Here is a 25,936-nt window from a genome sequence, read left to right as displayed (position 1 = left end):
TGGAATTTTCTTAAAATAGAATTTTAGCTCACAATTGATAAACCTTATCTTGTGATTGTCTATTTTCTATCTATTTCCATAGCATTAACAACAAAGTTCTTTCAATCTTAAATTAAAAATTCTAAAGATCTTCATGAATCCTTTAAATACTTAGTGATTTAATTTGGATTTTTATGCTACTTTTATATGTTTTTTAAATATAGGAAAAAAATTAAATTAATTAATATATTTTTTTCTTTCTCTAAATATAAATTTATTATTATATTTAATAGATAGAAATATTGAATTATTTTTTAATTTGATATGAAATAAGAATTGATGATTTATTAACATCTAATTATAATAATAAAATATGAATTATAAAAATAAAATATTCTAATTAATAAAAATTAACATATAAATAAAGCATCATAAGTTTATTTCAAGTTATATCAATGTATTTGAATAGAAATTTATTGCTAAAGTTATATAACAATTTTTTTATATAACAAAAATTTATGAGTTATTTCTATTTTAACAATATACATGAACTCCCACTGTTGCATTAAGTTCATGCGGTTTTTGTAGAAGTACTAACTGTAATAATTGAACCTCAATATTGCTTAAAGGGTTACTTAAAATAGCTATGTGGAATGACGAAGCGTATTTAAAATAAACATGAAATCAGTATTTTTTTAGTACTCAAAATATTCAACTATGGTGACGAATGAATGAAAGTGGGTTCACAAGAATTTATCCATCTTAGCTTCATCCTGAATCCTTCGGTGAGAATGGGATCATTTCCCGACAATAGAAGAATTAGGATTTGATCTCTGCTGTTTTCAAGTCTCGGCACTACTCAAGCTTCCAGAAGCATCGATCAGTCGATCGATGTTTCTCGGTTTTAGGGTTCCGAGCTTGGTGGGATGTTGGAGGGCCCGAAAGTATGCGGAGCGCGTGGATTTTCTCATTCTGTTCGTAAATCAGATTTTATGGAAGCTTTATGTATTACCATCAGTAGAGAAATCTCCTGGTTTGAGGTTTTCCATCAATTTGGGTTTTGATTATACGGTTCACCTTCGAACTAGAATTCGACTTCCAGATTCCAGGTTGCTATTGTGCTCCTCGGAGGATTGAGCGTGTTTTGTTCGTATTCTGGGGCATTGGGTAGGCGAATTTAGGATGACGTCGAGAATAGGGCAACGTTTGTTACGAAGAGCCCTACAGTTGGTTGGGACTGAACCGATTTCTAGTGCAACCTCTTCTTCAGGTCTGTACTCTCTGGAACGTTGAATTTCCTTGTTAGCAGAGTAGACGGTTTAGCTCGTGACATGTTACATTTATGGATCAGGCGTTTTGCTGTTGCCCTTGTTGTTCATTTAACTCGCCTTGATTTCACAAAAGATTGATACTAGGAGAATTCAAATTAGTAGTCTTTCGATAGCTCTACGATATATTTGTTCATCTGCTGCTCCAGAATGTTATGTTATTTTCTCTGCGAGTTATTTCAATGCTGCAATTCGTCATTGCTAATTGGTGATGCGGCCTTGAAAGTCTTAATAGAATTCATTGGATGTTATGCTTTGTGTTTTGAGCTGAACAGCCTAGAATTAAGTTTGAGATGGCGCACCTAGGATTATCAGCAACTTATCTGACTTTTATAAGTTTAAGTTTTAAGTAGAGTAGATTTTTAAACTTTTAATTAAGTGTCTTATTTGTTCTGACAGTATCCAACTATGTTGTCACAATTCCAAGGATTTATGCTCCAGCCGCTCCTTTTGAACCAAGTTTACCTAGGACGACCATCAGAGCCTTACACCTATCTCATATCAGATATTTGTGCAGTGCACCGAAGGATTTAAACCCCAGTAGTAGCTCTATTAGTGTACAAGATAATGGCCCGGACAACGTATTGACCACACCAGAAGACGAAAGGGACCACCAAAAACCATCTCCGAGACACGACCTTGCTATGCTTTTTACGTGCACGGTTTGTGATACACGATCTGCGAAGACAATGAGTCGTGTCACTTATGAGACTGGAATTGTGATTGTACGTTGCCCCAACTGCCGGAACTTGCATCTGATTGCCGACAGGCTGGGCTGGTTTGGTGAGCCAGGCAGTGTTGAGGACTTTCTGAGGCATCAGGGAGTTTCTGTACGAAAGGGCAACGAGTCGAGCTATGAGTTTTCGGTTCACGATTTGACTGGATGGACCCCACCTAATCAGAGCAAGGGTTGATCACTTCCTGTGGCTGTTGCATTTTTTCAATTTTCCAATTTCTGTTTGTTTCAAGGGCAGCGGTTAGAATTGCTGGTTGTGCTCCTCATAGAGTTTCTTTTTCATCTTAAAAGATATTGGAGTCCATGTCCATCCAGAGAATGGTGGAGGCAATATCAAAAATTAGCTGGTGATAGTGCGAGGCAATGTGATTTCGAGGGCGGCTTGAAAAATGCTCATTAAATATAGAAAAGTAGACGATACTTAATACTGAAAGACTCTGCAAGGACAACATCAACATTGTCTGTTGGTCAGGGTGGATCCCGACTTCGCCTACCGGGAACTTTTTCCAATTACGAATGCGTGTACTTGCCGCAATGAACAAGAGCTTCTCATTTTAGAGGCACAATCTCAAATCCATCTTTCTCTGGGAAGCTCTAAGAATGTTGCAGTAATAGAGTGAGGGATGACGTCTTGTATATCCATTCAATGCAGGCAAAAGCTCTTCGGAACTTTGTACATGAAATCTAATTGAACTCAAGCGACGGAAACGTTATGTAAATGTACGTTGTGTCGATTTATCTCAAGTAGGATTAGACAAAAAAAGATTTTTACGCCTCATTCATTACACGCTTTGTTACCAATCTACTTTTTGTGGTCAACACCAGTAGGAGCAAAATGAAATCTACAACAAACGTTTGAAGTTGTGACATTAGAATAATTGAAGAAATTGGGTACTGCAAATCGGAACACGGGAATATATGTGGGGAAGTTTGAAATATGAAGTGAATGAGACGGATATTCATCGTGACATTGAAACATACGATCTGCGTCATTATATCACGCAGCAACGCAAAACACGTGTCGCCTGTCTAACCCAAAGCTTGTGCCGTGAGCGAATTCTATTACATCCATCCGTTGTGGTGTGTTAAGACAACTCAGTCGTCTTTCACCAAAAAATGTGTATACGTACATCAAAACTGTGTCCACATTCATATCAATACAATGTACTGCCTACGCAAGTTTTAATGCTGAGAACTAAATGAAAATTCGGCTAGTTTAGTGGTTACAAGTCGCTACAACAAAGGAAAAATTATATCCGCTAAATAGCAGCATTAGGATTGTTTCCAGCCAACAAAATGTTGATCTCAAGGCCCCGACTAAACGCTTGATTGAAGACGAGCCGTGTTTGGAAAGTTGAGACGAAGGGAAACCAAGACAAGAAAGCAATAGGCATGAACAATATCATTCCCATGGCTGCATCATAAAGTCGAGCTATTCCGCGCACTGATTTCCAAAGCCCAAACCACTTGATGACAGGGCGCATTGCAACGGCGATCTGCACATATTCGATAAGGATCCACGTCAAAAGCTCACATTGTTAATGAGACTTCTCCAATAAGATCTTTATACTCAAGAAGATCGTATAAAAGACGGTGGAGTAGAGTCTCCGACGTCATCATATTCCAAGTATCTAGAGCATTTACAAAGATATCGTCACTTACAGAGAGTAGCCCCCAGCCAGTTGGAATGAGAGCTAATAGACTTGCAAACACATCACCAACTGTGAGCGGTGTTAGAGCAACAGCCACGCTAACACCGGTAACAACAGCCAGGAACACAATGCCTTGAAATAGCCTTACAATAAGCTGGAAGTTTGCTGATGCCTTCTGGCTAAAAGTGAAAATCTGCATGTCAATGACCTTGAATTAGGTCTCTGATGTGGCAACTGACACTTCTTACTAAAGCAAAAAAGAAAAGTAGCCGAAGCAGGGAATAAAGCACAGGATGCACAAAAATGTTCCTGTACACGTGGGACCTAATGTAGTATTTAGTTCGACGATGACGATGATAACGTCTACAGAATCTAATTAAGCTTATATCAGAAAGTGACACCCACCTTAAATAAAACAAATACACAAAGCATCACCACCCAGGAGTATCCGTAAACCTGAGTCAATACACAAAAAATAATTAGCACAAGATTCCTGATCGGGACGGGTGCAGTTCTTATTGCACATCGTGTCAATTTCCTGAACACTATCAACTTCACTTAAATATGCTACTCCCTACGAACACAGTTTGGAAGTGGTTTGATGTCATCGATACATAAAAACAAGGACGCATTTTTTTTGACGTTTGTTCAAAGGGTCAAGGCTTAGAGGGAACACAAGCATATATGTTTGCGTGACCTTTCCACACTGCCTTCTGCCTGGAAAATCTGCATATATCTATCACCTGATAGAGGCGTCTCCCTATCTGCTGCAACACGAGTACCCACATTCTAGAATAGTATGCATTAAAAGACAAATGATTACTTACCCAGAAAGATTTGTTACTGCCAGAAACATTGAGGGCATAAACAACACCATACTGAAATATGAAAAACCGCAAACTTAACAGGATCTCCCAAAATCGTCCTCTGGGTGTTTGAATGTGAGATTGCTCCTCGTCCCACCAGACCATCCAACTCTGTTTGCCTTCATCTCCGATTCCTCCTTTGTGAAATAACCAGTTTGTCCAGTCTTCAAAGTCTTTCACGGTCCTAAAGTTGAAAAGTGAAAATTAGAACATCGTGTCCTGAGTTGTGGGACTTGTGAAATACGTCCAGCCAAAAACCATGATATTCAATATAAGGCCAACATTGACAACTGCCATGTATATTCAAGAATGGTTATCTTACTTCTGCCATTCAAACCCTGAAGGATTGAAGATGAATGGAGCATATAACCATGAGAGAGCTAGAAACCAACTACTAAACGTGCTGAGAATGTAGCTGGCAGTATTCCGGTCGTGAGCTCCATAGACAAGGTACACAATCAACAGCATTGTAATCTCCATTCTGCAAGAAAGTAACAAATGTTAAGAATTTAAACTACGGTCATGTTCCAAAAAGCCCGGTTAATATGTTTCAGAAACGATGTAGTTTTGGCTTATAGGTAATCAAGAATAGAAGAATGGATGAAGTATAGGGATCATGTAAGTATATCTCCAACTCAAGGCACAATAACTTCATATTTCTCAACAGAAATCCAGGGGACTACAAATGAAACAGCGAAATTGAGAATGTAGGGCACACCACTAAATATTTTACAATTGAAGGGTGAGAGGAAGAGGAAAAACGTACCCTTTTACAAAATGACTCCGTGCGTATGTACGGTAGTTCTCGGCAAACGGGATATGCTCAACGACAAAGCCTCTTCCAGTTGATTTGTACTGCAAGAGAACCCACCACAGAATAAGAAATCCACAATAGATTATGTCTTGACGGTTGCAAACAAGCTGGAAGATCCAAGTCGTATAGCTTTGCGCGGCGGTCTAAACCACTAGCATGTCTCGGTCAATACAATCTTGGTGCAGAGCAAGATCAGAAACCAAGATCAGGAACAAAAGTCTCAGTCAAAAATCAACATCAGACATGTTTCAAAAAGCTTGGGACTCCATACCTTCGCGCCTCCATGAAGCAGCGTACGGCCAAAGTAGTGTGTCCGAGTTCCAAGTGAAAATGTAAAGAATACGGAACTCAATTGAAACTGCATGGTGAGGAAGCTGATCACCGCCTGCAGCATGCAAGCCATTACTATTCTCATATTAGAACTACAGACACATAGATCAAAGTGTGTCTGGGAAAGGCCATCATCGTTTGAAGGCGATGATACCAATTCCATAAATAAGGGAACGTACAGATGACAATGAAGCATGAAAGAAAAAACTTCTCCCAAGAATTGCAACGTAGAGGATTGATAAGGTACAACAAACACATTGCTAAGTACGTGCTGCATTGTCCAGAGGCGAGAACAAATCTGTATGTATTCAGTGGCTTAGTACTTAACTAAACACATCAGTTCAAAAGTTAAAATATAGTAGCGACCATAGTATGAAAAAATTATAAAAAATATAACATTTCACCACACGACACTGAACACCCGTGCGCTACGTAATATTAAAAATCCCAACATACGAGGAAAAGCAAGCAACTTTCAAAGAAGAATTTGACGAGGCCCCGTACCTGCAGGATTCCTTGTTCTAGAATAAAGTTGACTATGATAGGCACAGCTGTGAATATACCAATTTGAAGAAGAAACTGAGTGTTCAGAGCTGATTGCAATGCTGTGTTTTCCAATAAGCCGTTCGCTCTGAGGGACTCATCAACACCCGAGAGTGCCTGCAGTTATACAAACATCACAATTTGATTATAAATTGAGCAGCCCAGATGTCTTAAAGTCAATGACCTGAACAATCATATATTCGATCTACAAATGGAACAGAACAGTCGAGAGAGTTGCTTTAAATATAGAGTTGCACCCAATTCGCTCAGGATTGCCAGTGGCAACTTCGCAACGTAGAAAAAATAGCAACATCCAATTAAAAATATAGGAATTTATATAAGATACTGCAATACTGCCAATGATTGTCACATACCAGGTATACTTTGCCGTACAGAAACACGTAGACAGTTAAGACAGTCAGCTGCCAGACACGAAGTGTCATTAGGATAAAAACAAGAAGCAGCAGAAACCTGAACGAACTGTCGGAGATGGTTTGCACACATGTAAACACGAATATACGCTAAGAGGCGTGGACAGCATGCAACTAGTGTCTATACAATACAAGTTAACGTATTATTATAAGCGAGGCAGAAAAGATTCTAGATCACCCACCATTGTCGTAAAGTAAAAACCAACGGAAGTAAAGAAGAAGGAGCACATTCTGAAGAAGTCAAACAGCTGCCCCAAACGATATATATCACGACTAATTGATTGTTCTCCATTTCCAGAAGCAACTTTGCCTTCAAAAGCCGCGATCTGGTTTAAACCCACGTCGCGTCCCTTTCCGCACTGACATCCCCAAATGCGTACAAAATTAAATAGCAGATAATAATTAAGGTACATATTTAACCAAGAGTAAGAGAGAAATACCGGTATAAAGACATCAACGCAACTAACCTGAATATATTCATGGTGAGTAATATTTCCTCGTCGTAATGTTGAATTAAAACCTGCAAAAGGATTAGAAAAGGGAATAAGCTTAAAGAACATTGGTACTCCCTTTCTCTTAACAAGCAGCAGCAAGTTGCCAAATTTTTAAACATGATGCCAACAACTCCAAATGACAGAACTAAAAACCCGAAAAAGGTTTAAGACGAAATAACGAAAAATACGCGAAAAGTAATAATATGATGAAAAAGCATAGGCTGGAAGAAACTGAACCTGCGAAAATATCTTCACTGAGATTAATTTGTTTTGAAGGTTTGCTGATACCTCCCCTTGTTATATGGAATATACGATCAAAAACATCGGGATGACCATAATGCATCCTCACCCTGCACATCATATGTAGCAACCATACGAAGTCATCGAAACCTTGGCACCTAAGGCAAAGTCATACTAGATTAGAACTAACGATTTACAGCACATATAATTATCATAGAAGCACCTGAACAGCTATGTTAACCCTTTAACACACGTGCCTGCAAAATAGAAATCAAGTCTCTGATTCTAATCATCATTATATTGTATCTTAATTGCAATCGAAAGGGCTTTCAAATGCATTGACAATCTTGATCGTGAACCCTACACGTTCATCCTAATAATTGCATCAAATTTATAGAAGTAACATACAGACTCGTGAAAATGCAGGAAGCAAACACAGAATCTGCCAGAACACTCACTTCAGTGGCTTTGCCAAGACTCGTTGCCCAAGTGTGACAAAGCTCCGCTCCTGCAGGGACATAAACCATGCCAGTGACGAAACACTGCGAACAGGAAGCTAAATCAGAGAGGTGACATATGATGCCTCTTAGGATTCACTTCACATTTGAGACAGAATTGCAAAAGCGCTTAAAGATAAATGTTGATTAGTCCTTTTGAATACAGCCTAGATTGACCGTAGTAATACCTGCCCGTGAATACATGCTCACGAACTCCAAGAATGGTAGGGCGACGAAGTCCATGTTTTTTTGAATCAAATTCTTCCAGAAGATTTCGCATCTTAAGAGTTTCCTCTAGGTAATGCTCCTTAAACACAAAAGGAGTAACTGTCAGACAGATATGGTTGACATGATACTATGAACGTTAGATTTGTTTGGAAAGGAACTACTTGCTCCGAAGTAGAGGGATCATGATATGACAACTTGGATTGAATTGATTCCCATTTTCATATGTGACCAGTACAATAGAAATACAAATTAAGTCAACCTGATTCATGTCAATGGTCTGAAGGGCCTCCCCTCGTGTGAACACAATCGCATGGTTCTGATTCTCTGGTTTTCCTTCTCCCAGATTGACTTCTCCAGGGAGTTTGATTGAATATATTTCCTACACATGATATAACTCAAATAAGCGACAAATAATAGAATGGCGGATAGCGTCCTACACAGAACTTAGTAATGTCCACTAGAGATCTTACTATGTCTGCAATAAAAAGGAGCTCAACCTCATAGTTAACACAAAGACTACCACTGTTAGGGTGCAAGAAACCTCCGAAGGTAAGAAATCTAGAGAAAATGTAACCTGACGATTACCTCATCCCTTCCACTAGGATCTGCTTTAACAAGCTTCGAGTGGTATTCAGTGACCAGGTGTCCGTCAACAATCTCCTTCGTTTCATGGATGTATGCAATCCTTAAAGAATCATTTCTGTCATTCAAGATAAGATATCAGTCACAAAAGACGGGAAAAAAATGATTTTCCTTCCATTTAATAGCTGATAACATCTTACCATATAAATACCGAATACCATTAACAGCAGGCATCGGATTGTACAGAGTGCACCAAACAACAATGATAAAACCTCGACTAGCAGTCCATATACTACATATATCATCCTTTGAATACACCATATAATACTTGCGAGAAAATTTTAACAAACAACGAGTAGTGTACAGAACGAGAAGAAAACGCACTTCTGCATAAGATACAATATATCTGCAGCTTTTTCCTGCTGTGCACTGATGACGCTGTTCTTCAGTTTCCCATAAAGTTGAGCAGTAACAACATAGCTAAACTTAAGCTCCGCCTGAGCTCTTGCATTTCGCACAAGAGATCCTCTTGGCGTACGAGGTGTTTCCACACCGATTGTTGCAAGCTCATTACCTTGGACAATATGTCCTTCCTCTTCGTCTTCTACCAAAAATAAAGATGTGCTTGTCAGATATCTCTGCTGCATGATAAAGGACGTTGAAGTAGTACAAACAGTATTATTGGGGAAAGTAAGAATATTGAAGAAAGACTAGCTGGTTACCTTCCACGAGTAGTTTCAGTTGACCATTACAGATCAGAAACTATCCTCCTAATGCATTTCACACAAAAATGGTGCAGGACTTCGTGTGTAGTTTTTGTGTCATAATGATGAATTAAAGGAATTCCATGTTTGTGCGGTAGTGATACTACATTAGGCTTCAAGTACTGAACTTGATGTGATGATCAGATCGACATGAAGAATATTTTCATCTCCTTATGAGGACAAAACGAACAAGCTCTTATGTTATGCCTACAAATCGGTAAAAAATAACCACCTGTCATAGAAGCTCCTTCTTGTTGTGCTTGCAGTAAAAGAGCCCTTTTATAGTACATCATTCCACGAACTGCAAAAAAATTCTATAATACTAAGAATTGTATCCATAATTATTAGCACTTACCAAAAACGATGAACATATGTATAACAGACAAGCGTACCAGTTCAAGCACCTAAAATAAGATTACTACGATGCTTAATGATCAGATACTTGGCTAACAGAAAACGAGGCAATCAACATGAACAGTGCCATTAACTCAAAAACAAGAAATGTGACAGTACACATGTAAATCAACACAGCACAGATCATAAGTCGAGATGAAGAGATCTCTAGTCTTAATTTCGGCTCTGACTACAAGATTTACTAAAGATCAAAGAGTACTGCAATTTAAATATGATAATATCTCTATCACAATCACAAATGATCAACACAACACTATAAATGAACAAACAGACAACAATAGAGAAAATCTGAAGCCAGAAAGAATCCTAAACGTAGCGCCGATCCAGAACGTTCATATCTCAAAACCAAGCAAAGAGGCAACGTCACACCTGTTCGTGCAAGGGTCTGCCCTCGATATGAAGCCCACAGGCGTAGTTCTAGAATTTTATCGCCAATGATATCCGCATCGCTTAGTGTATTCAGCTGATTGTATTCCACATTAGGAAATATCCTCTCAAGGAAGTTTATCCACTCGTCTGCATTTGCATGGCTTATCTTGTTAAAAGGGAATTTGATAAAGGGGAAAGATAACGTTGGTCTCCTTGCCCCCTAAGTAGTTACTATCAATTCAAATAGATGCTTCCACATTGAAATATTTGAGATGACTCCACAAACCTGGAACAATAGTTTGCAGGTAGTATAGTATGGTGATGCCATCAACATTTGCATTTTCAAGTTGAGCCTTAGAGTACATTACATCTTCTTCGAAATATGGCGTAAACACACTAAAAAACAAAATCAACAGACCAGGAGTTGCCTTCAGTATGCGGCTGAGTTTCAAAATCAGAAAAGACATGATAAGAAAGAAATTCAGAATAAAAAACAATATTTTACACCACATAGCAACAGCAAACAAAGACTTTACAGCAGTAATATCTTACAACAGAGCAGATCGACATTTAAAATTGACTAGAGATGGGGACAGAACGGGCCTGAAGGAAATCATTTTACGAACGAGCGGTGACTGAGGCATTGACATAAACAGGGAGTTGCTGAAGAACTGCAACCGTCGACGAGCTTCTAAATTTACTGGAACATTCAAAGCCGAATCCTTGATAGATAAAATATAATGCAGTCGTCTCACTCGTTCTTTCTGAACAAGACACGATTGAAAGACACGTTACCTTAAAAACCAATATACAGAAAAACTGAATGAATCCAGTGAGGGGCTTCCAAGTTCTGTGAAGAACCTTATCAAATGGCAGGAGCTGTCACAACTGTTAGATGTACAAAAATAAAGAATCCAGAGAGGGTAAAACGAAAAAGTAATATTCACAATAGAAAGTACTTACAGCTGGGCCTGTGGGCCAGTTCAATTTATTGAACAGAACGCCATTCAATTTCGAGTTTTGCAAAGTGGTATCAGCTTCATATATGGTCCTGGAGAATATCATACAGGGAGAAATATAAGTTCGTACACTTGCTTTACACCTAAACAAAGAAAATTAGGTTAATTCATAATCAAATGAATCAAAAAGCTTGACAACCCCAAAAAAGTCGGAGATGGTCAAATAGAATTTATTAGTCAAGCCAATTTACACAAAGATATTAGTGAGGATGACAAATGGAAAGACCATTCGGATATCGTCCTCACAAGCTCAAAATATCATAGAATTGTCCAAAACATATCAGAAATTACTGCAGCCCGAACCGGTGTAACATCTGAAAGATACAACAACCCAAAATACAACCGTCCAATACTTCAAATCTACGATATCTCTATTGAATGCTAGGTTATAAGGTACAGGTGAAGATAAATCAAGACGCAGCAGAGGTGAAAAGGATATTTTTTTTATATCCCACCAGACCAGAATATGGTGAAATGTGAAACTCATTATTTTATAACATAGCATTCAACTTGCAAGACAGAACTTGAAAGTTCGCCCCTTTCTAGAATTAGAAACGAGAGTGATGGAAAAGACAATTATAAGCTAAGATAAATCAAGAATCCCAAACAACAAACCTTAGTCCTGGGTCCACAACAAAATCTCGCATTACGTCCTCATACAAGTCTACTAATGCCCGAGCTGCACTGTAATGCAACTTCGATTCTTCTTCCTGCTTCCCATTCTCATCATCTACTTTTGTCTCCGTGACCTGCACCATCGCAATTTGGAGATTCAAAGAAGAGAACAATCAACACCCAACTTCCAAACAATGTGCCAAGGGTTATTTCATTTACTCTTGAGGATTTTAGAAAATATACCAGAATATTTGTCAACTTTGCCATCCTGATCAGGAGATTGCCAAGCTCCCCAAAATTGAACTTACTCAGCAAACAAGATGCTTCAATAGCATTATCAATGTCTTGATATATGTTTCTGACCCTATTCAAGCCAACGTAACATTTGTAAGGTGGTAGATTAAACAAGCTCCACATTCCAAAACGTTAACATAAAATTCATAATACAATCATGAGTCTTTCATGTCCTTTCCATGTAACGTTTCGTAAGAAAGCCACCCAGGAAGCAAGGAATTGCCCAATATAAGTCCACAAGAAGCTCAAATTTGATTTAGAGTTCCGTAGAACGCCACAAAACACTGTAATTAGTCTATCCTCTCTTCACATTCAAACGGAAGGTTGTCTGCAGTCTTATGTAAACGACTGGTTCAGTTCAAAAACGTCACCACAATTAAGTTTTCAAACCAAGACTTCGTAAATAGTATAAAATGGTAACCCATGTAAGTACAAGACAAATCCTACCACCCACGGCCATCTTCATTTAATAGGTCCCACAAGACAGTTTGTGAAGACTCATATGCCTCTCGAACAGAAAATTCCAAATACGGATCGCGCTTGATTTTATCCCAAAGCTCATCTTGGAAAGCCTGCCTGTTGTCATGTACGATGTCCAATGCATCATATACCTGCGAATCCAGTAAAACGATGAGATTAAAGCATTACTCCTCAAATGCTATGGCGAAGTAAAACAGAATTTACTTTAACTTCAAGGAGGCAGAGTCCGCATGCTTTATTGAGCGTTTAAACTCTCTTAGCAGTTGATGGCTATCATAAAGTGCACTTATGTGAATGGTCAATCGTGTTTGAATAACATCAAATCTTCCAGGTTGCGGTTATGAAACTAAGCCGAGGTAATGTATAAACACTAACCTTATTGGCAAGTAGGAATAATGGCCACTGAACTAACGTCGTCTGTTGCCCCAACGAAGTAGAAGTGATTTTGTTGTCAGGCATCATTAACCAATCTTTTTCGCTAGAAGAAAACGATCCCGCAGAAACATCATAAAGAGGATGCACAACAAATCAACTCTTAGAACAAAGAGAAATAAACAGAACATAAAATCATTAGATATTTTCTTCCCATGGAATATATGTCAATACCATACAACAACTCCAAGAGCAGTAACAATGCCCAGAAATCTACAGAAAACAACAGGTCAATATTTGAAACAGAACTCGTAGCTGTCAGTGATATTGTAATTTCTCAACTTGCGGAGCTAAGCAAAGAATTTTACGCATTCGATCAACACGTAGAAAAATTATGAATAGGTGGTAGCTAAGACGGTGGGCAGATATTATGACAGTGCTAATGGCAGAAGACCTAAGGTCCTTACCGGTTGTTGATGAGGTCTTCCTCGCGCAGGGAGGAAATGACTTCATTCCAGAGTGGAGCAAATCGAATGGCATCAACTTTTGGATTCCCAGGCTGAAGGTCCACAGACAAGTAACACGTTCAGTAAAACTACGCGATGTAACATCCGACTAAACTGTAACCATTGGAGAGAGAACCACAATTAAAATATTAGCAAAGATAATAAGTTAGATTATCACGAGAACTATTCCACAAGATTGCATCATGTAAAAAATATGCAAGCCGCCTAGTTACGTGGTAGAGAAGTTGGCCATGGCACCTTGACTGAACTTAGAGGCACATTCACGTCCCTGCAAAGAGCAAAAACAGGATAAGAGAGATCAAATCACTAGCATCGAGAAATAAAATTTGTGAGTGAAAAGAGTCGTTAATCAAAGTGGGAATAGAAGAGGGGAAAAAAAAAAAAGTACGATTGTGTTTACATTTGCGACTGGGCACCACTTCTGGAGGGAAATAGATTGTTGACAAATGCTCCCGGTAAAGAAGAAAAACGTGACCGCAACATATCAAGAGACCGAATCTGCCATGTGTATAAACAATCAAAAACCGAAAGAAACCACAATCGAAGACTAAAGAGCAAGTGCATTAAGCTAGTGAAGAAACGAAAGACAATCTTGTCAACTTCTTAATAACACAAAGTGCACACTGAAATAAGAGTTCAAGTTGGAAGAAACCTCTCCAAGATGCATCCTGGCACCATCTAATCCTCCAACTAAAGCAGAGATTACTATATACCATACTTGTGTATCCAGGAAGTAAATCTGAAACCAAACATTTTCATCAACAACTTGCTTGATTGGTGCTTCAAGTGAAGCTCAAATGTATATGAGAAGGATTCGTTGAGATAGAATGACTAAATATAGAGGGGAAAAAAGTCCTGATGTGATGTACGGTTCAACGTCTGCAGTAAAAAGACAAAGGGCTGGTTCACAAAAGTACAAAAAGATTGCGGGTGAGACTCGATACCATAACAACAGGAGCCCACATGGCCACCAACGTAAGGGCATTATAATTACCTATAAAGATACAACACGAATAATATTATCTATCTTTGTACCGCTTGAAATCAGACTCTTTTCAATTTGACAAGTGACACAAGAATCGCAGTTTATCACCATAATTAGATGATCAGATTCTAGAGGGGGGCTTCATCAAAAATAACATTACTCCTCATAACCGCACATACAAGGCTGAAAGGATAGTACTTTGTGAAATGAGGTCTCTCCATCGATAGTTGAAGTTTTTAATACTGATAACAGTTCTTGTCGGGCCTACCATAGGTTGAATCTGAACTCTTCAAACCACAAACGTAAGGAACATACTAACAAGTTTGTTTGAAATCCAAGATACTAATGAAATTGTAAAGTAGCATCAGTAAAAATAATCGTAAAAAATTCTTCCAAGAAAATAAATGAAATATGATATGTCAGATGAGTACACCTGTAAGAAGTAGCTGAAGGCGAACTTGCAAGTTCCAACAATAAACCAGAAAAAAGTGTAACTGCAGAAACCGGCGATGGAACCAGCGATTCAAGGTTTGGCTAGCTGTGAAGCGCAACTTTCACTTACCAGTGTATATCAAATAACCACTTGTATGCAGTATCATAGAATCGATTTGAATTGATAATTTGTGAAAGAAATGTTTATAAATTAGTTAGTTTCAATTTAGAAGTAACAATCTAAATTCACGACATTGCAATACCAGCAAAGCTTACGTGAAGTAATCACGAGTTCTCTCGTACATATTACGTCCCACGTAGTACCTCTCCTGAACATAGCGTATCCACAACAAAAAAAACTACGTAAAAGAAATTACAGAAAAAAATTAAATTAACGACGCTAATTTCTATCAATGAAATCATGACGACTTTGCATGTAAAAGCAGAGATTTACCACAGAAACTTGGTGGATCTTCTATCAACGGAGACTACTGCATTAAAAACTCGATGTGCATATCCTATAAAATGTACAACTAAAAATCCAGAAGTACCTGATGTACCCATCCAATAAACTGGACAACATAAAAATTTGAACACTTCTCTGCTTGCATTCGAAACCAGGGAACACGTAGTAGCAAAGCGAATATGAACTGAAGTCCACCACAAATGCCCATCACTAAATAAAAGGCCTTGAACCAGGTGTCACGTCCTGTTCCACTGTTCTCTTCCTCAATTGTCTTCCTGCAACCAGGAAAAGCATCTACGGTTACAATCATATTTTCTACGAGGGGCTTCATCTATGCCTATACCATACCGTAATGCTGAATAAGCCATAAAGTACTAAAAAGCGCCACAATCACGCAGTAACTGTATAATGCTATGAAAAATAAATATTCTGAATTCAAATCTACAACTCACTTCCAAAATATGTGCAGGAGACTCACACGTATAGCAGGACTACGATCCCTGAGAGGACAGTGAACCACAAGAAACGAATCAACATCCTCGAGATATTTCCCGCTCGAGTGCTTCGATAAGCTCCAATCATCAAAGTAACATCCATCAGAGCTGTACACGAAACCAAAATCAGTGTATTCGACTCTAGGAAAAGTAGCAATTTTGCTTCAAGAATAGTTAACCAACCAAACATTGAAAACTTAAGAATAAGGGTCACCCAAAGTATCTCGCTGAGATATGGCTATTCATTTTAACGAATCTACTATTTCTAAGCTGTAAACTACCTTGATTCACATAACCATGTACTTCTGATACATTGTAAAGAATGAAACTTACATTGTAAGAGCTTCATAAGTACGAAAGTAGGGCCAACACTCATCACTAACTTCAGAGTCCGAACAGTGAATCTCCGGTCACAAAAAGCAACGATACCCAGTCCCTACATTACAAGAACACAGGACATCAGCGCAAACAGCTCCATCTACGGTGGGGTAGAACATTGGTTCAAAGCTACTTGGCAGAGACAGCGCACAATACATATTGCACTGCCATCAAGCGAACGAACACGATGCAGTAACTTTAACTTTGACTTTAACTTTGAAGGAATTGCACGAATTAACAAGGTGCACAGCAATTGATCACTCAAATGATAAAAGTTGGAACTGGTATTAGGCTGAGATGTAGTTATTAATCAAGGAAGAAAGGTCCTAAAGAACAGTGACTTTACCTGAAGCATGCACACAAGAAAGATCCAAAGTCGATGAAAGCTATGGTAAATATGAAAACCAGTTCGATGTTCAACAAAATGAGTTTTCCAAGCTTTTTTTTCCCGCCGTTCACTCAACATAAGTGGTTCTTCTGGTTCGTCCGGTATTTGCTCCTGCAACTGACTTTGAATGATGAGGTTCCATATTTCATACTCGCACAAGAAAAATCAAAAGAGCAAAAGCAAAAAGAAATAAAACGAAAAATAAAGAGAGAAACAAAGAAAGATAAGAAAAGAGAAAAACTTATGTTTCAATAAATCTCATAAAAGCTTATAAAGACACAAAGACACTTCCTCCACCTTGTGCTTATGAATAAAACCATATGCAACTTCTTACTCGTAATGAACATCATCAAGTTAATGTTCAGAGTTTCAAACATTTTTTAACACCGGTCAGCATAATCAAAGACTTGAGGACATCATTTCTAAAGCGTCCTTACATAGCGCATGGAACATGAACGATGCCAGCTCAGTTGCATTAAAGACCATAAACAAACTGTTACAAAGGTAGTCCCGATGGCGCACGAACTTACGTATCTGTCGGCTTCTGAGTAAATTATTTGCTTGGGCTTTTTAAAGAAACCTGCCTCAAGTCTCCAAGGCCAGGACAGCTCAAAGCAGGACGGCGCCCTGTTCGTAGAACATAAAAGAGCAGGATTTTGATATTTGTACAAACCAAACAAAAGTGAATTCAGAAACATTTTACGATGGCTATTTACAAACCAGCAATTTAAAAATTCCACAAGCGGCTGATATTCTGACATGAATTGACGTATTTCAGAGTGGAACTTCAGTAGAGTTGGAATACGATTCCGGATATATACAATACAGCGTACGCTTAGGAGACGGACAATCAGTAAGATCCTTGATAAGGAAAATTTACTCACCAGAAAAACTCATTAAAGTCGTCATAGTTTCTCCAGGCTGAATGCGGAGCTTTTCCACCAGCACATATTTTGGCCTCCTGAAGCCGGTAAAAGTCCACAATTTTACTAAAAATTACTTCGGAATATATTAAGATTCACTAAAAACCCAGAATGCCATTACAACTTACCAAAGTTGCTTCATTACAGGTGAAATCTCGGCTTTTACAACGACGCGATTCGTTAAGATTAAGGGCAGAGAAAGCTAGCTAACACCATGCAAATTCATTTCATCACTTAATAATGACAGAAGTGCACATAAACAGAGCGCGTTTATCCTGATAATTACAGTTACATCATTTAGAAAGATTCTACAATCCAGCAACGATTAGAAACCGCAGAGGCAACCCGGCAGCAAAGTAATGCTTGACAGATATGCAAAAATAGTACCCAAACAGTGTTTCAAAATCTTACCGCAGCTACAATATCATATACAGGCTTGATGATCTTGTCCAAGAAAGAGTGAGATGAACCAGGAATGAATGTTCGTGATCTCTTCACTACAGGCTCATCGAGCAGGTCGTACATTTCGTCAGCCATCTGTACACAAGTCATAGGTATCAAATTTAGGTCCAAGATTGTCTATTCATTTAAACCAGTATATCTGGACTAACAATGGTTACACATCGACGAAACGTTCTTTTGTTAAAATGAATGGGTGGCAGATACGCCAATTCAAATTCATGTTTGTCGATAAGTAGCTCTCTCCACGCTAACAATACTCAATCAAATATGGCAGCTATCAACGAGCTGAAATGCGTCCAACATGCAAATGAACATGGATTCCTCCACAAGTCAAAATCTTTTGGCATCTTTTAATTCTATGCAATGTTTACTTGAAGAACAAGGATAGATGAGATTGAAACTGCGCTAGAACAAAAAAAGAAACAAGAAAAAGAAAAAACTAAAAACTAAAAACTAAAACCACATTGTCAGGTAAGACGCTTCTTACATGATGGAAGATGTAACACAGACACTCTGGTAAGAACCGTAAGTTAGCAGCTTCTCCCCAGATAAGTAAATAAAGAGCAGTCAGGAATAACCTTAATTGCATCGAGTAGGCACTGCATAACACATGTGGAATACGTTACAATTCAAATTCATTATTACATATCACGATCAACTTAGATCTAATTGATTGTAGAACATAATAACAACCAATACAAACCATTTGCAATATAGACCATGGAAGAGTTTTATGACTCGAACTCTAAAAATAATTGAAGAGCAATGAGAACATAAAATATAGAGTCATTAAACCAAGATTATCAAATCATTCGAGGGCAACAGTGGAGATAAAAACGAACAAAGTCTAAATATGCAAGAAGCAGACATTTGGCTGGTATCATATTGTCCTAGGCCTTGAATTGAACAGAGGAAATGCATTATTCAAGAACGGGTATACTTTGATAGAGTGCAGGGACTATACCGCATTGCCATGGACTCTTTTTTTATAAACTTGCACCACCGCTCATAATTGCTCATCATGCTGAGATGTACGTGATTTATGGCTCCATCATCCAGCTACCAAACAAATACAACAATAAACAATAACCTCAATTCCGATTTAGTATGCAAGCTCAGGTGCTGCTGATGACAAATGCTAAAATGACATCTACATGGCAAAATACTACAGTATTATCTAACAAGAAACCCCCACAAACTTTCGTTCATACCTTTGATGCACGCACACTAGAACGAAGAACTCAATCATAGGCCTTGCTGGTATCGAGATACCGAGACCATTCAATGACTCGCGCAAATCAACGAGTTCATAGACACCGAAGTCCTCTTACATCAGGGTCCTTAAAAGATCTAGGGTCCGAGAATCAGAACAGAATTTAAAATATAAGTGTTTCAACGATACGACAAATAGTGTTCATAACCTATCTGGCTGATGTCAGTTTTCTCGCTTTCCAGATCACAGACGTTAAGTAAAATTGTAATAATCACCTGAACTATATGGTCTTTACAGTACTTTAAAGTTGGCATTGTTGTAGCCTTTTTATGTCTAAGAACTCAACATTCAAATGTGAGGTTTTCCATTACTGAACGTTTAATGGCACATCTCGGGAAAACAGAACTGATAGACAACCATTTTAACCCACCTTGGCTTCCATATCAACCAGCACACCCAACCGCGATTGTGAGTTGGACAACAACAAAATCAAGTGCTCTCTTTGATTTGCTGCGTTGTCTGTCTGCAACCACCGTCAACCCACACCTCCTTGGCATTTAAAGGTGAAAATGAAAAAGACGAAAATGAAATTTAACAAAAACAAAACAAGACAAATAAGTAAACAAACAAAAACAAAAACAAAATATAAAAATACAAGCACACGATTGCAAGAAGCAACATTAATGCTGCCTGGACCGACACAATCTTACGAATTCATTCGATTCCTCCGATTCTGAAGCGTCTAAATCACATTCGCACCGTTTCAAAAGATAAAAAGTATGATTTCGAAATCATATATAACATGACAGGTTCACAGCGTCTTAAGATATAAACCTGGAAGCCAAACGCATACTGTAAAAAATCGAAGATGTCTAGTGCCCTGTCCGATGGCCTCTCAAAATTTTCCTCCGGAAAAGAAGGCAACTCTGACGTCGAACTGTTGTACTCAAGTGCTCTCTTAGCCCCAACCATCTATGCTCAAAGAAAACTTCGTTAAAACGACAAGCAGCTACTACAGCACCCTAAATTGAAGATTCGAAATAATTTGACAACACAAATCGTAGTAAAACGTAAACAAAACGTGGAGTGCTAAGCCAATGTAGTGGACAATCAACAAGGGTGAATTGAAATAAAAAGAGAAACATTATCGAAAAAGATTCAATAATATACAATATTGAATCATTTCTCTACCTCTGGAAAATTATGGAAGACATTGGCAACGCCAGGGGTCTCAAGTGGTAAGATGTTGTAGGCCTTGAAACCTTTAACCTTCTGTGCATCTTCTTCCATTATCCTTTTCAACTGATAAAAGTCTCGGGTGTTGGACACATGCAGAAACATCATTAGATCATGAAGGTCATCATAATCACAATTAACAAGGTTTTCCCCGTATAAGTAACAATTCTACCACAACGTCAAAAATATACTCTAAATTTACGAACCGATGTGGGGCTAACTACCCCAGTCCCAATAAAAGTTAACAACGAGTAAACCTCCGCATTGAGTTTACGATCATCCATTTATGAAGCATATGCTTATTTTTAGGTAACCAGATTGGCAAATGCATTTTCTTTTTCATAAAACCCACAGACGCTTCGCAAGAACTTACCTCTGGATTAAAATTTTCGACTCTATCATCATGCTTCATAAGGGCATCAATGACTTCGTTGAGAATTCTAGCCGTAAGATATACTTTCCTTATAACCTCACCCCGTTGCTCAGTTCTGCACAACAAAATACAAATCAACAACCATTAAGTACATCTCAATGTAATAGATACAAATACACACTGACTAACCGGTGGTATAAATTTTCATACAGGACACGCACGTTGTTGAGTCCTCGTCATAGGAATCACTTTGCTTAAACCTCCTGTCCTCGTCCTCTAGTTGGTCAAGATGATTCCTCTCTCTGTATCTCCTGTAGAAATCTTGTAATATGGAGACATCATGGCTTCGATCAATCCTCTCTACTCCTTTTTTTGAGCGCTTTTGCTGCAGCGAACACATATTCCATAAAACCAGGAAGTATGTTCATCAGCCTAGATGCACCAGAACCTTATAAGAATGAAGTTGGATTGAGAGAAAACAGGATGTGATCATGGAGTATCTATCCCCTGGTAATATGAGCTTAAAGTTTTAGGTCAAAGAGCACCTTAATGACGGACAACAAACCCGTCTTGAATTGCAAAACGCCTCTGCCTTCACTATTCGGATCCAGATCTTGTGCCAGCGTGTACGCGTACTCGCACACTGCTCGAATTTCAAATTTTAAACGCGTAGAAACCATTAGCTTTTGGTTAATTGGGTGAAGAAGAACATTCATTCGACCGCAGGCAGAAAGTGAAAGGGTGCGTTGGTCGAAAATCAGCGTGCCACTCTACTTACGAAACGAATTCAAGCTACAATCTATCAATTTCATACGCTGTATTGGGCAGTCTTCTTGCCAGTGTTTGTTCCTCAATTTGGTTCATTTAGTACGCTCTCTCTCGAATCGGAATTAATAAGACAAATTAATCATCACATTTTATTTGCCACATCTTACTGAACTTCGATGATTCTAAAAGCCTCCTTTCATTTATCACAACAACCAGTATGAACTTGCACCTACAGATTCGTCCAACATCTCGATTATCCTTTGCAAGCTCATCAGCAGCCTGCAAAATGGAGCTGATATTCGCTTGCTGATGCAAGCTTTGAGGCACAGTAGTATTAGAGGCCGCTCCCGCTTGAGGCACCAGTACGGCTCTCCGATCCGCTTCCATCTTCGCCCTATAAACTAGAGTCTCCCATCGGTTGAGTATTCTTTTGGAGATCCGCTGGGGCTCTCGCGATCGCGTCGACATAGCGAAGGCTATTTACTTCAAATTTTCCGTGACATGTGCAGAATCCAGCTAATGTCTGCACGAGAACCATGAATCTGAGTAAGACTATGACAGTAGCATCGAACTGGTCACATAGAGCGACCTGGACAAGCCATAAGCGAAAATCCGATACGATTAACGCCAAGGTACGAACTCCAAAGAACTTTGCTCGGCATATTGCCACCACATTCAAAATTAATTCGACCATCGAAACAAACATAGGCATTCATCAGAAACCTGGTGCGAATTTATTTTGATTCGTTGCCAAATATTCTAGATAGCGTGTTGAGGATACTGGTGACGGAGGGTAACAGATTACAAGCACTGGAAAGAAAATCGATTTTCTGACTACTGAAAGTGTATGAAATGAGAATAATTCTCTCTGGTAGAACCACGAAAATACGAATTTAATCAGGCAACAATATGATTCAACCATTCAATGACCACATAGTACAGAAACTGATCGATCGATTCAGCGGTGAACACAAACAACTAACCGCAGATAATCTAGAGCGAGATTAGCGGGGAATTGAAAGCTCCATTCCAGCACAGGCACCTCCACTAGAAAAAACCAAAACTCAACAGAAAAAGGAATGATTCGGAAGCAGTTCCGAGAAAAAGGGGAACCAAAGCCAGTCAACACATGACAAAACTGCGCAAGACTGAACGACGGAGAGGCAAAATGAGACGAGCGAGAAAGCGCGGGTAGGGAGACATACACGGGAGGCCGAGGCGAGCACACCGCGCGCATTGACAGAAGCGGCGATGGCAATGTGGGAGCTTGAGGGAATTGCATCACCATGAAAAAAGAGGAATGCGCCTCGTCGCAGAGTGTGTTTCTCCCTCCTCGCACACACAAACAAGCCTCCGCTTTTGTCCTCACAGTCCCTTTCGTTCCTCTGTGCGAGCTACCACGCTCTGGGAACGGTTCCCAATTTCAAACGTCGTTCTCCTTGTGCGCATCCGTTCCCTGGGGTTGTTCCCCAGGCCCTGCAAGGATGGGGGGACCCATTCGGCGGAGAAGGGTCTGTGTCAGCGTGCTGCCTGCTTGCCCCCTGAACTGGCCCGTTCCCGTGCACGCTTCAACCGGCATTTGAATTGCTTTGAATCCGTGTATTTTGCATCGTATTGTATCTGTATCAATTACAGTCCCTTCATTCTACTCTTTAGTGCCACGGCCTCTGTTCAGTAAAGAAAGTATGAGTAACTAAATTATGGCACATTTATTCACTTCACAAAATTATACCGGTAATACGAAATCCAATAACTAAAACCTCCCTGAAAAATATCTATAAAGACTTTTGTCTTTCCCCCATATCAATGGAAAGTCACAAAACTTTAGGTGTTCACCACTGTTTTTTTATTGTTATTGTTACACACACGCACATGTGTATGTATGTACAAGGTTTTTTCCTTTTTTTCCCGTTTTAGTGTTGAAAAGTTGCTACTTAAATAAGTTTAGTTCCTGATTATACATTAGGTTTCAGAAATTATTCAAAGATTGTTTCTTCACTTAACTCTCTAAAATAAGGCATGGACATTAATATCTATTCAAAATGTAAATGTTTTGAGTAGCTTTACACGAAGCATCAAAACACATGCATTCAATCTGTTACTTTAAGATACATTACGATTCATACTTTATACACACACACACACTTTATTGATACTGAATTGAATTAAATGAACAAGTTGTTTGAATTTGTTACGGCACCAGTTTGAATAATACCCTTCTTTCGATCAAAATTATATTAGAATGCAATACAATTTTTTATAGTAAACACGTATTGTTAAATAAAATACATAAAATACATAAAATAATAATAATATCCATTAATAATAACAGGTGTATATAATATGCAATTATAAAAAGGCGATTTTGACCATTTTTTTTTTCTCAACAACATAATAGTAAAAAGGCAAAAATCAAATAACAATGTTATGATGCAATTACTCCACTGTGCAACCAAGGTTACTAATTTTATTACTTTTACATTTACTTTATTTCATCAAGCTATGCATTTAGTTGTGGTTGTTTGGTGATGTGTGCAACATTGATGATGAAGTTGTCAAACTCTTAAAATAATTTAGTGATATTGCCACACAAAGTGTTACAACGAAATAAGTGTCTAATGATCTGAGTTAATTTTTTTGAAAAGAGAAAATACTACTTTGATACTAGGTCTATTTCTGAAAATTGTGTAGTTTGGAAGCCTGTTAAATAAAATTAATTAATGGTTTGTGTTTAGTGACTTGTCTGTTCCACCAAGCTGGTCAGCTGAAATGGCCTGCTCCCTGTCCCCCAACTGTTCGATCCATGACCTGCAGCTTTGCTCGGTCATGTCAACTGCATTCGCAGTGCCAGAGCTCTCACTGATCTCATTAGTATTTTCTCATTCTTTGCAGATATTGATTCCAGTGTGGCAGGTTTTGTCGTTCGTAGGCGTGTGTGTGTCGAGCTCAGACTGTTTCAAAGCGTGGAATAGGTTTTCGGCGCAAGGAGGTGGGGCTCTGGCGGAATCCGGGGTGGATTTGGAATTAGGGGTCCGTGTCTGCCGCATTGGATTTCGTCTCGCACGCTGTGCTGGCTCTGGGATTTTGGGTTAGTAATTAGGTCGTGAAGTGGCGTAAGCAATCCGTCGGCACCATGTGGGGGAGAAGTGGGCAGGACAAGCTTATGGACCAGATCTTTCAATTGAAGTTTACGTCGAAGAGCCTAGTGCGGGCGGCTAAGAAATGTGAGAAGGATGAGAAGAGCGAGAAATTGAAAGTGAAGAAAGCGATAGAGAAGGGCAACATGGATGGTGCCCGGATTTATGCCCAAAACGCCATCAGGAAGCACAACGAACAGCTCAATTATTTGCGACTCTCTTCCCGGCTCGATGCCGTTGTTGCCCAACTCGGAACGCAAAGTAAGTTGCAGACCGTGGCCAAATCCATGGCCGGGATTGTGAAGTCACTCGATAGTGCTCTCGCTGTTGGCAATATGGAGAAGATTTCTCAAACGATGGACCAGTTTGAGAAAACTTTTATGAATATGGAGGTGCAATCTGAGTTTATTGAAACCGCCATGGCCGGTAGCACGAGCTTGTCGACCCCCGAAGACGATGTGAACTCTCTTCTACACCAAGTCGCTGACGACTACGGTCTCGAGGTTTCTGTCAATCTTCCACAGGCAGGTGCGACGGCCATACCCGTCAAGGAGACCCCAACGGTAAATGTTGAAGATGATTTGAGCCGAAGGTTGGCAGAGCTCAAAAGTAGGGGTTAACATGCTTCAGTTATCTCTCTCTCTCTCCATCTCGCTCTCGCTCTTAGTTAATACAAATGCGAGATGCTCATTCGATTACAAATCGTGATATCTTTCCTTTATTTCCACGCGTTCCAGGTTTGATTATGATTTGAATAGAAATTTAGAGTCGTGAAGCTGATTTCAATCAATAGATTATGTCGCTGAGAAAGATGCTCATTTGCAGGGCCAGTTACATTCTGGTCCTTCTAAGGTCAAGAGTTTTGGTCGAGCTTGGATGGTTGCAGAGATACTGATCGAGGAAGAGGCTATTGGGTCCATGATTCAGCCCGGACTTTGTATAATGTATCAGCTTAGATCAAAAGGTTTACTGTAATATGCTGATCCCTAAAAACTAATTTGATTAGTTTGGTTTCAAATTTATGTTTATTCTCGACGACGAGCCGTTGGTGCAGTCTGCTATTTTCCTTACTCCGTGAAGCACATTGTGAATGGCTTGATGAAGCAT

General features: G+C 39.0%; 3 protein-coding genes across 5 annotated transcripts; 2 read left to right on the top strand and 1 right to left on the bottom strand.

The window, feature by feature from the left end:
* Positions 1-822: 822 nt before the first annotated feature.
* LOC112287539 (uncharacterized) lies at positions 823-2,618 on the top strand. Its single transcript, XM_024530602.3, has 2 exons — positions 823-1,249; positions 1,707-2,618. The coding sequence occupies exons 1-2, from the start codon at positions 1,162-1,164 to the stop codon at positions 2,219-2,221; spliced, it is 603 nt and encodes a 200-aa protein (XP_024386370.2). The 5' UTR covers positions 823-1,161; the 3' UTR covers positions 2,222-2,618.
* Positions 2,619-3,064: 446 nt separating this feature from the next.
* On the bottom strand, positions 3,065-23,028 carry LOC112287538 (callose synthase 9). 3 transcript variants are annotated; one of them, XM_024530599.3, is made up of 51 exons: positions 22,898-23,028; positions 21,926-22,215; positions 21,470-21,567; positions 21,146-21,309; positions 20,925-21,039; positions 20,507-20,617; positions 20,150-20,287; positions 19,746-19,838; positions 19,067-19,161; positions 18,590-18,701; positions 18,052-18,177; positions 17,602-17,678; positions 17,248-17,344; positions 16,676-16,834; positions 16,285-16,387; positions 15,936-16,059; positions 15,543-15,732; positions 15,268-15,320; positions 14,993-15,053; positions 14,758-14,839; positions 14,519-14,568; positions 14,227-14,313; positions 13,975-14,072; positions 13,812-13,842; positions 13,515-13,606; positions 13,051-13,153; positions 12,643-12,806; positions 12,145-12,265; positions 11,902-12,035; positions 11,231-11,318; positions 10,871-11,031; positions 10,554-10,663; positions 10,268-10,414; positions 9,717-9,785; positions 9,105-9,324; positions 8,724-8,838; positions 8,398-8,517; positions 8,099-8,217; positions 7,872-7,955; positions 7,411-7,523; positions 7,147-7,199; positions 6,862-7,038; positions 6,623-6,670; positions 6,210-6,365; positions 5,647-5,760; positions 5,328-5,416; positions 4,884-5,042; positions 4,523-4,745; positions 4,101-4,151; positions 3,706-3,888; positions 3,065-3,539 (listed from the first exon to the last, which is right to left on the bottom strand). In XM_024530599.3, exons 2-51 carry the CDS (start codon positions 22,158-22,160, stop codon positions 3,303-3,305), a joined length of 5,949 nt encoding a protein of 1,982 aa, XP_024386367.1. In that variant the 5' UTR covers positions 22,161-22,215; positions 22,898-23,028; the 3' UTR covers positions 3,065-3,302. The 3 variants fall into 3 exon arrangements, with proteins under 3 accessions (XP_024386367.1, XP_024386368.1, XP_073392822.1); XM_024530600.3 differs by having other exon boundaries at positions 9,105-9,321; XM_073536721.2 differs by having other exon boundaries at positions 16,676-16,828.
* Positions 23,029-24,505: 1,477 nt separating this feature from the next.
* On the top strand, positions 24,506-25,851 carry LOC112287473 (ESCRT-related protein CHMP1B). Its single transcript, XM_024530486.3, has one exon. It carries the CDS (start codon positions 24,826-24,828, stop codon positions 25,447-25,449), a length of 624 nt encoding a protein of 207 aa, XP_024386254.1. The 5' UTR covers positions 24,506-24,825; the 3' UTR covers positions 25,450-25,851.
* Positions 25,852-25,936: the final 85 nt, after the last annotated feature.

This window comes from Physcomitrium patens, chromosome 10, assembly GCF_059467195.1.
Source record: "Physcomitrium patens ecotype Gransden chromosome 10, ASM5946719v1, whole genome shotgun sequence".
Lineage (NCBI taxonomy): Eukaryota > Viridiplantae > Streptophyta > Bryopsida > Funariales > Funariaceae > Physcomitrium > Physcomitrium patens.
The sequence above is the reverse complement of the archived record's forward strand: the minus strand, read 5'-3'. Positions and strand labels throughout refer to the sequence as shown.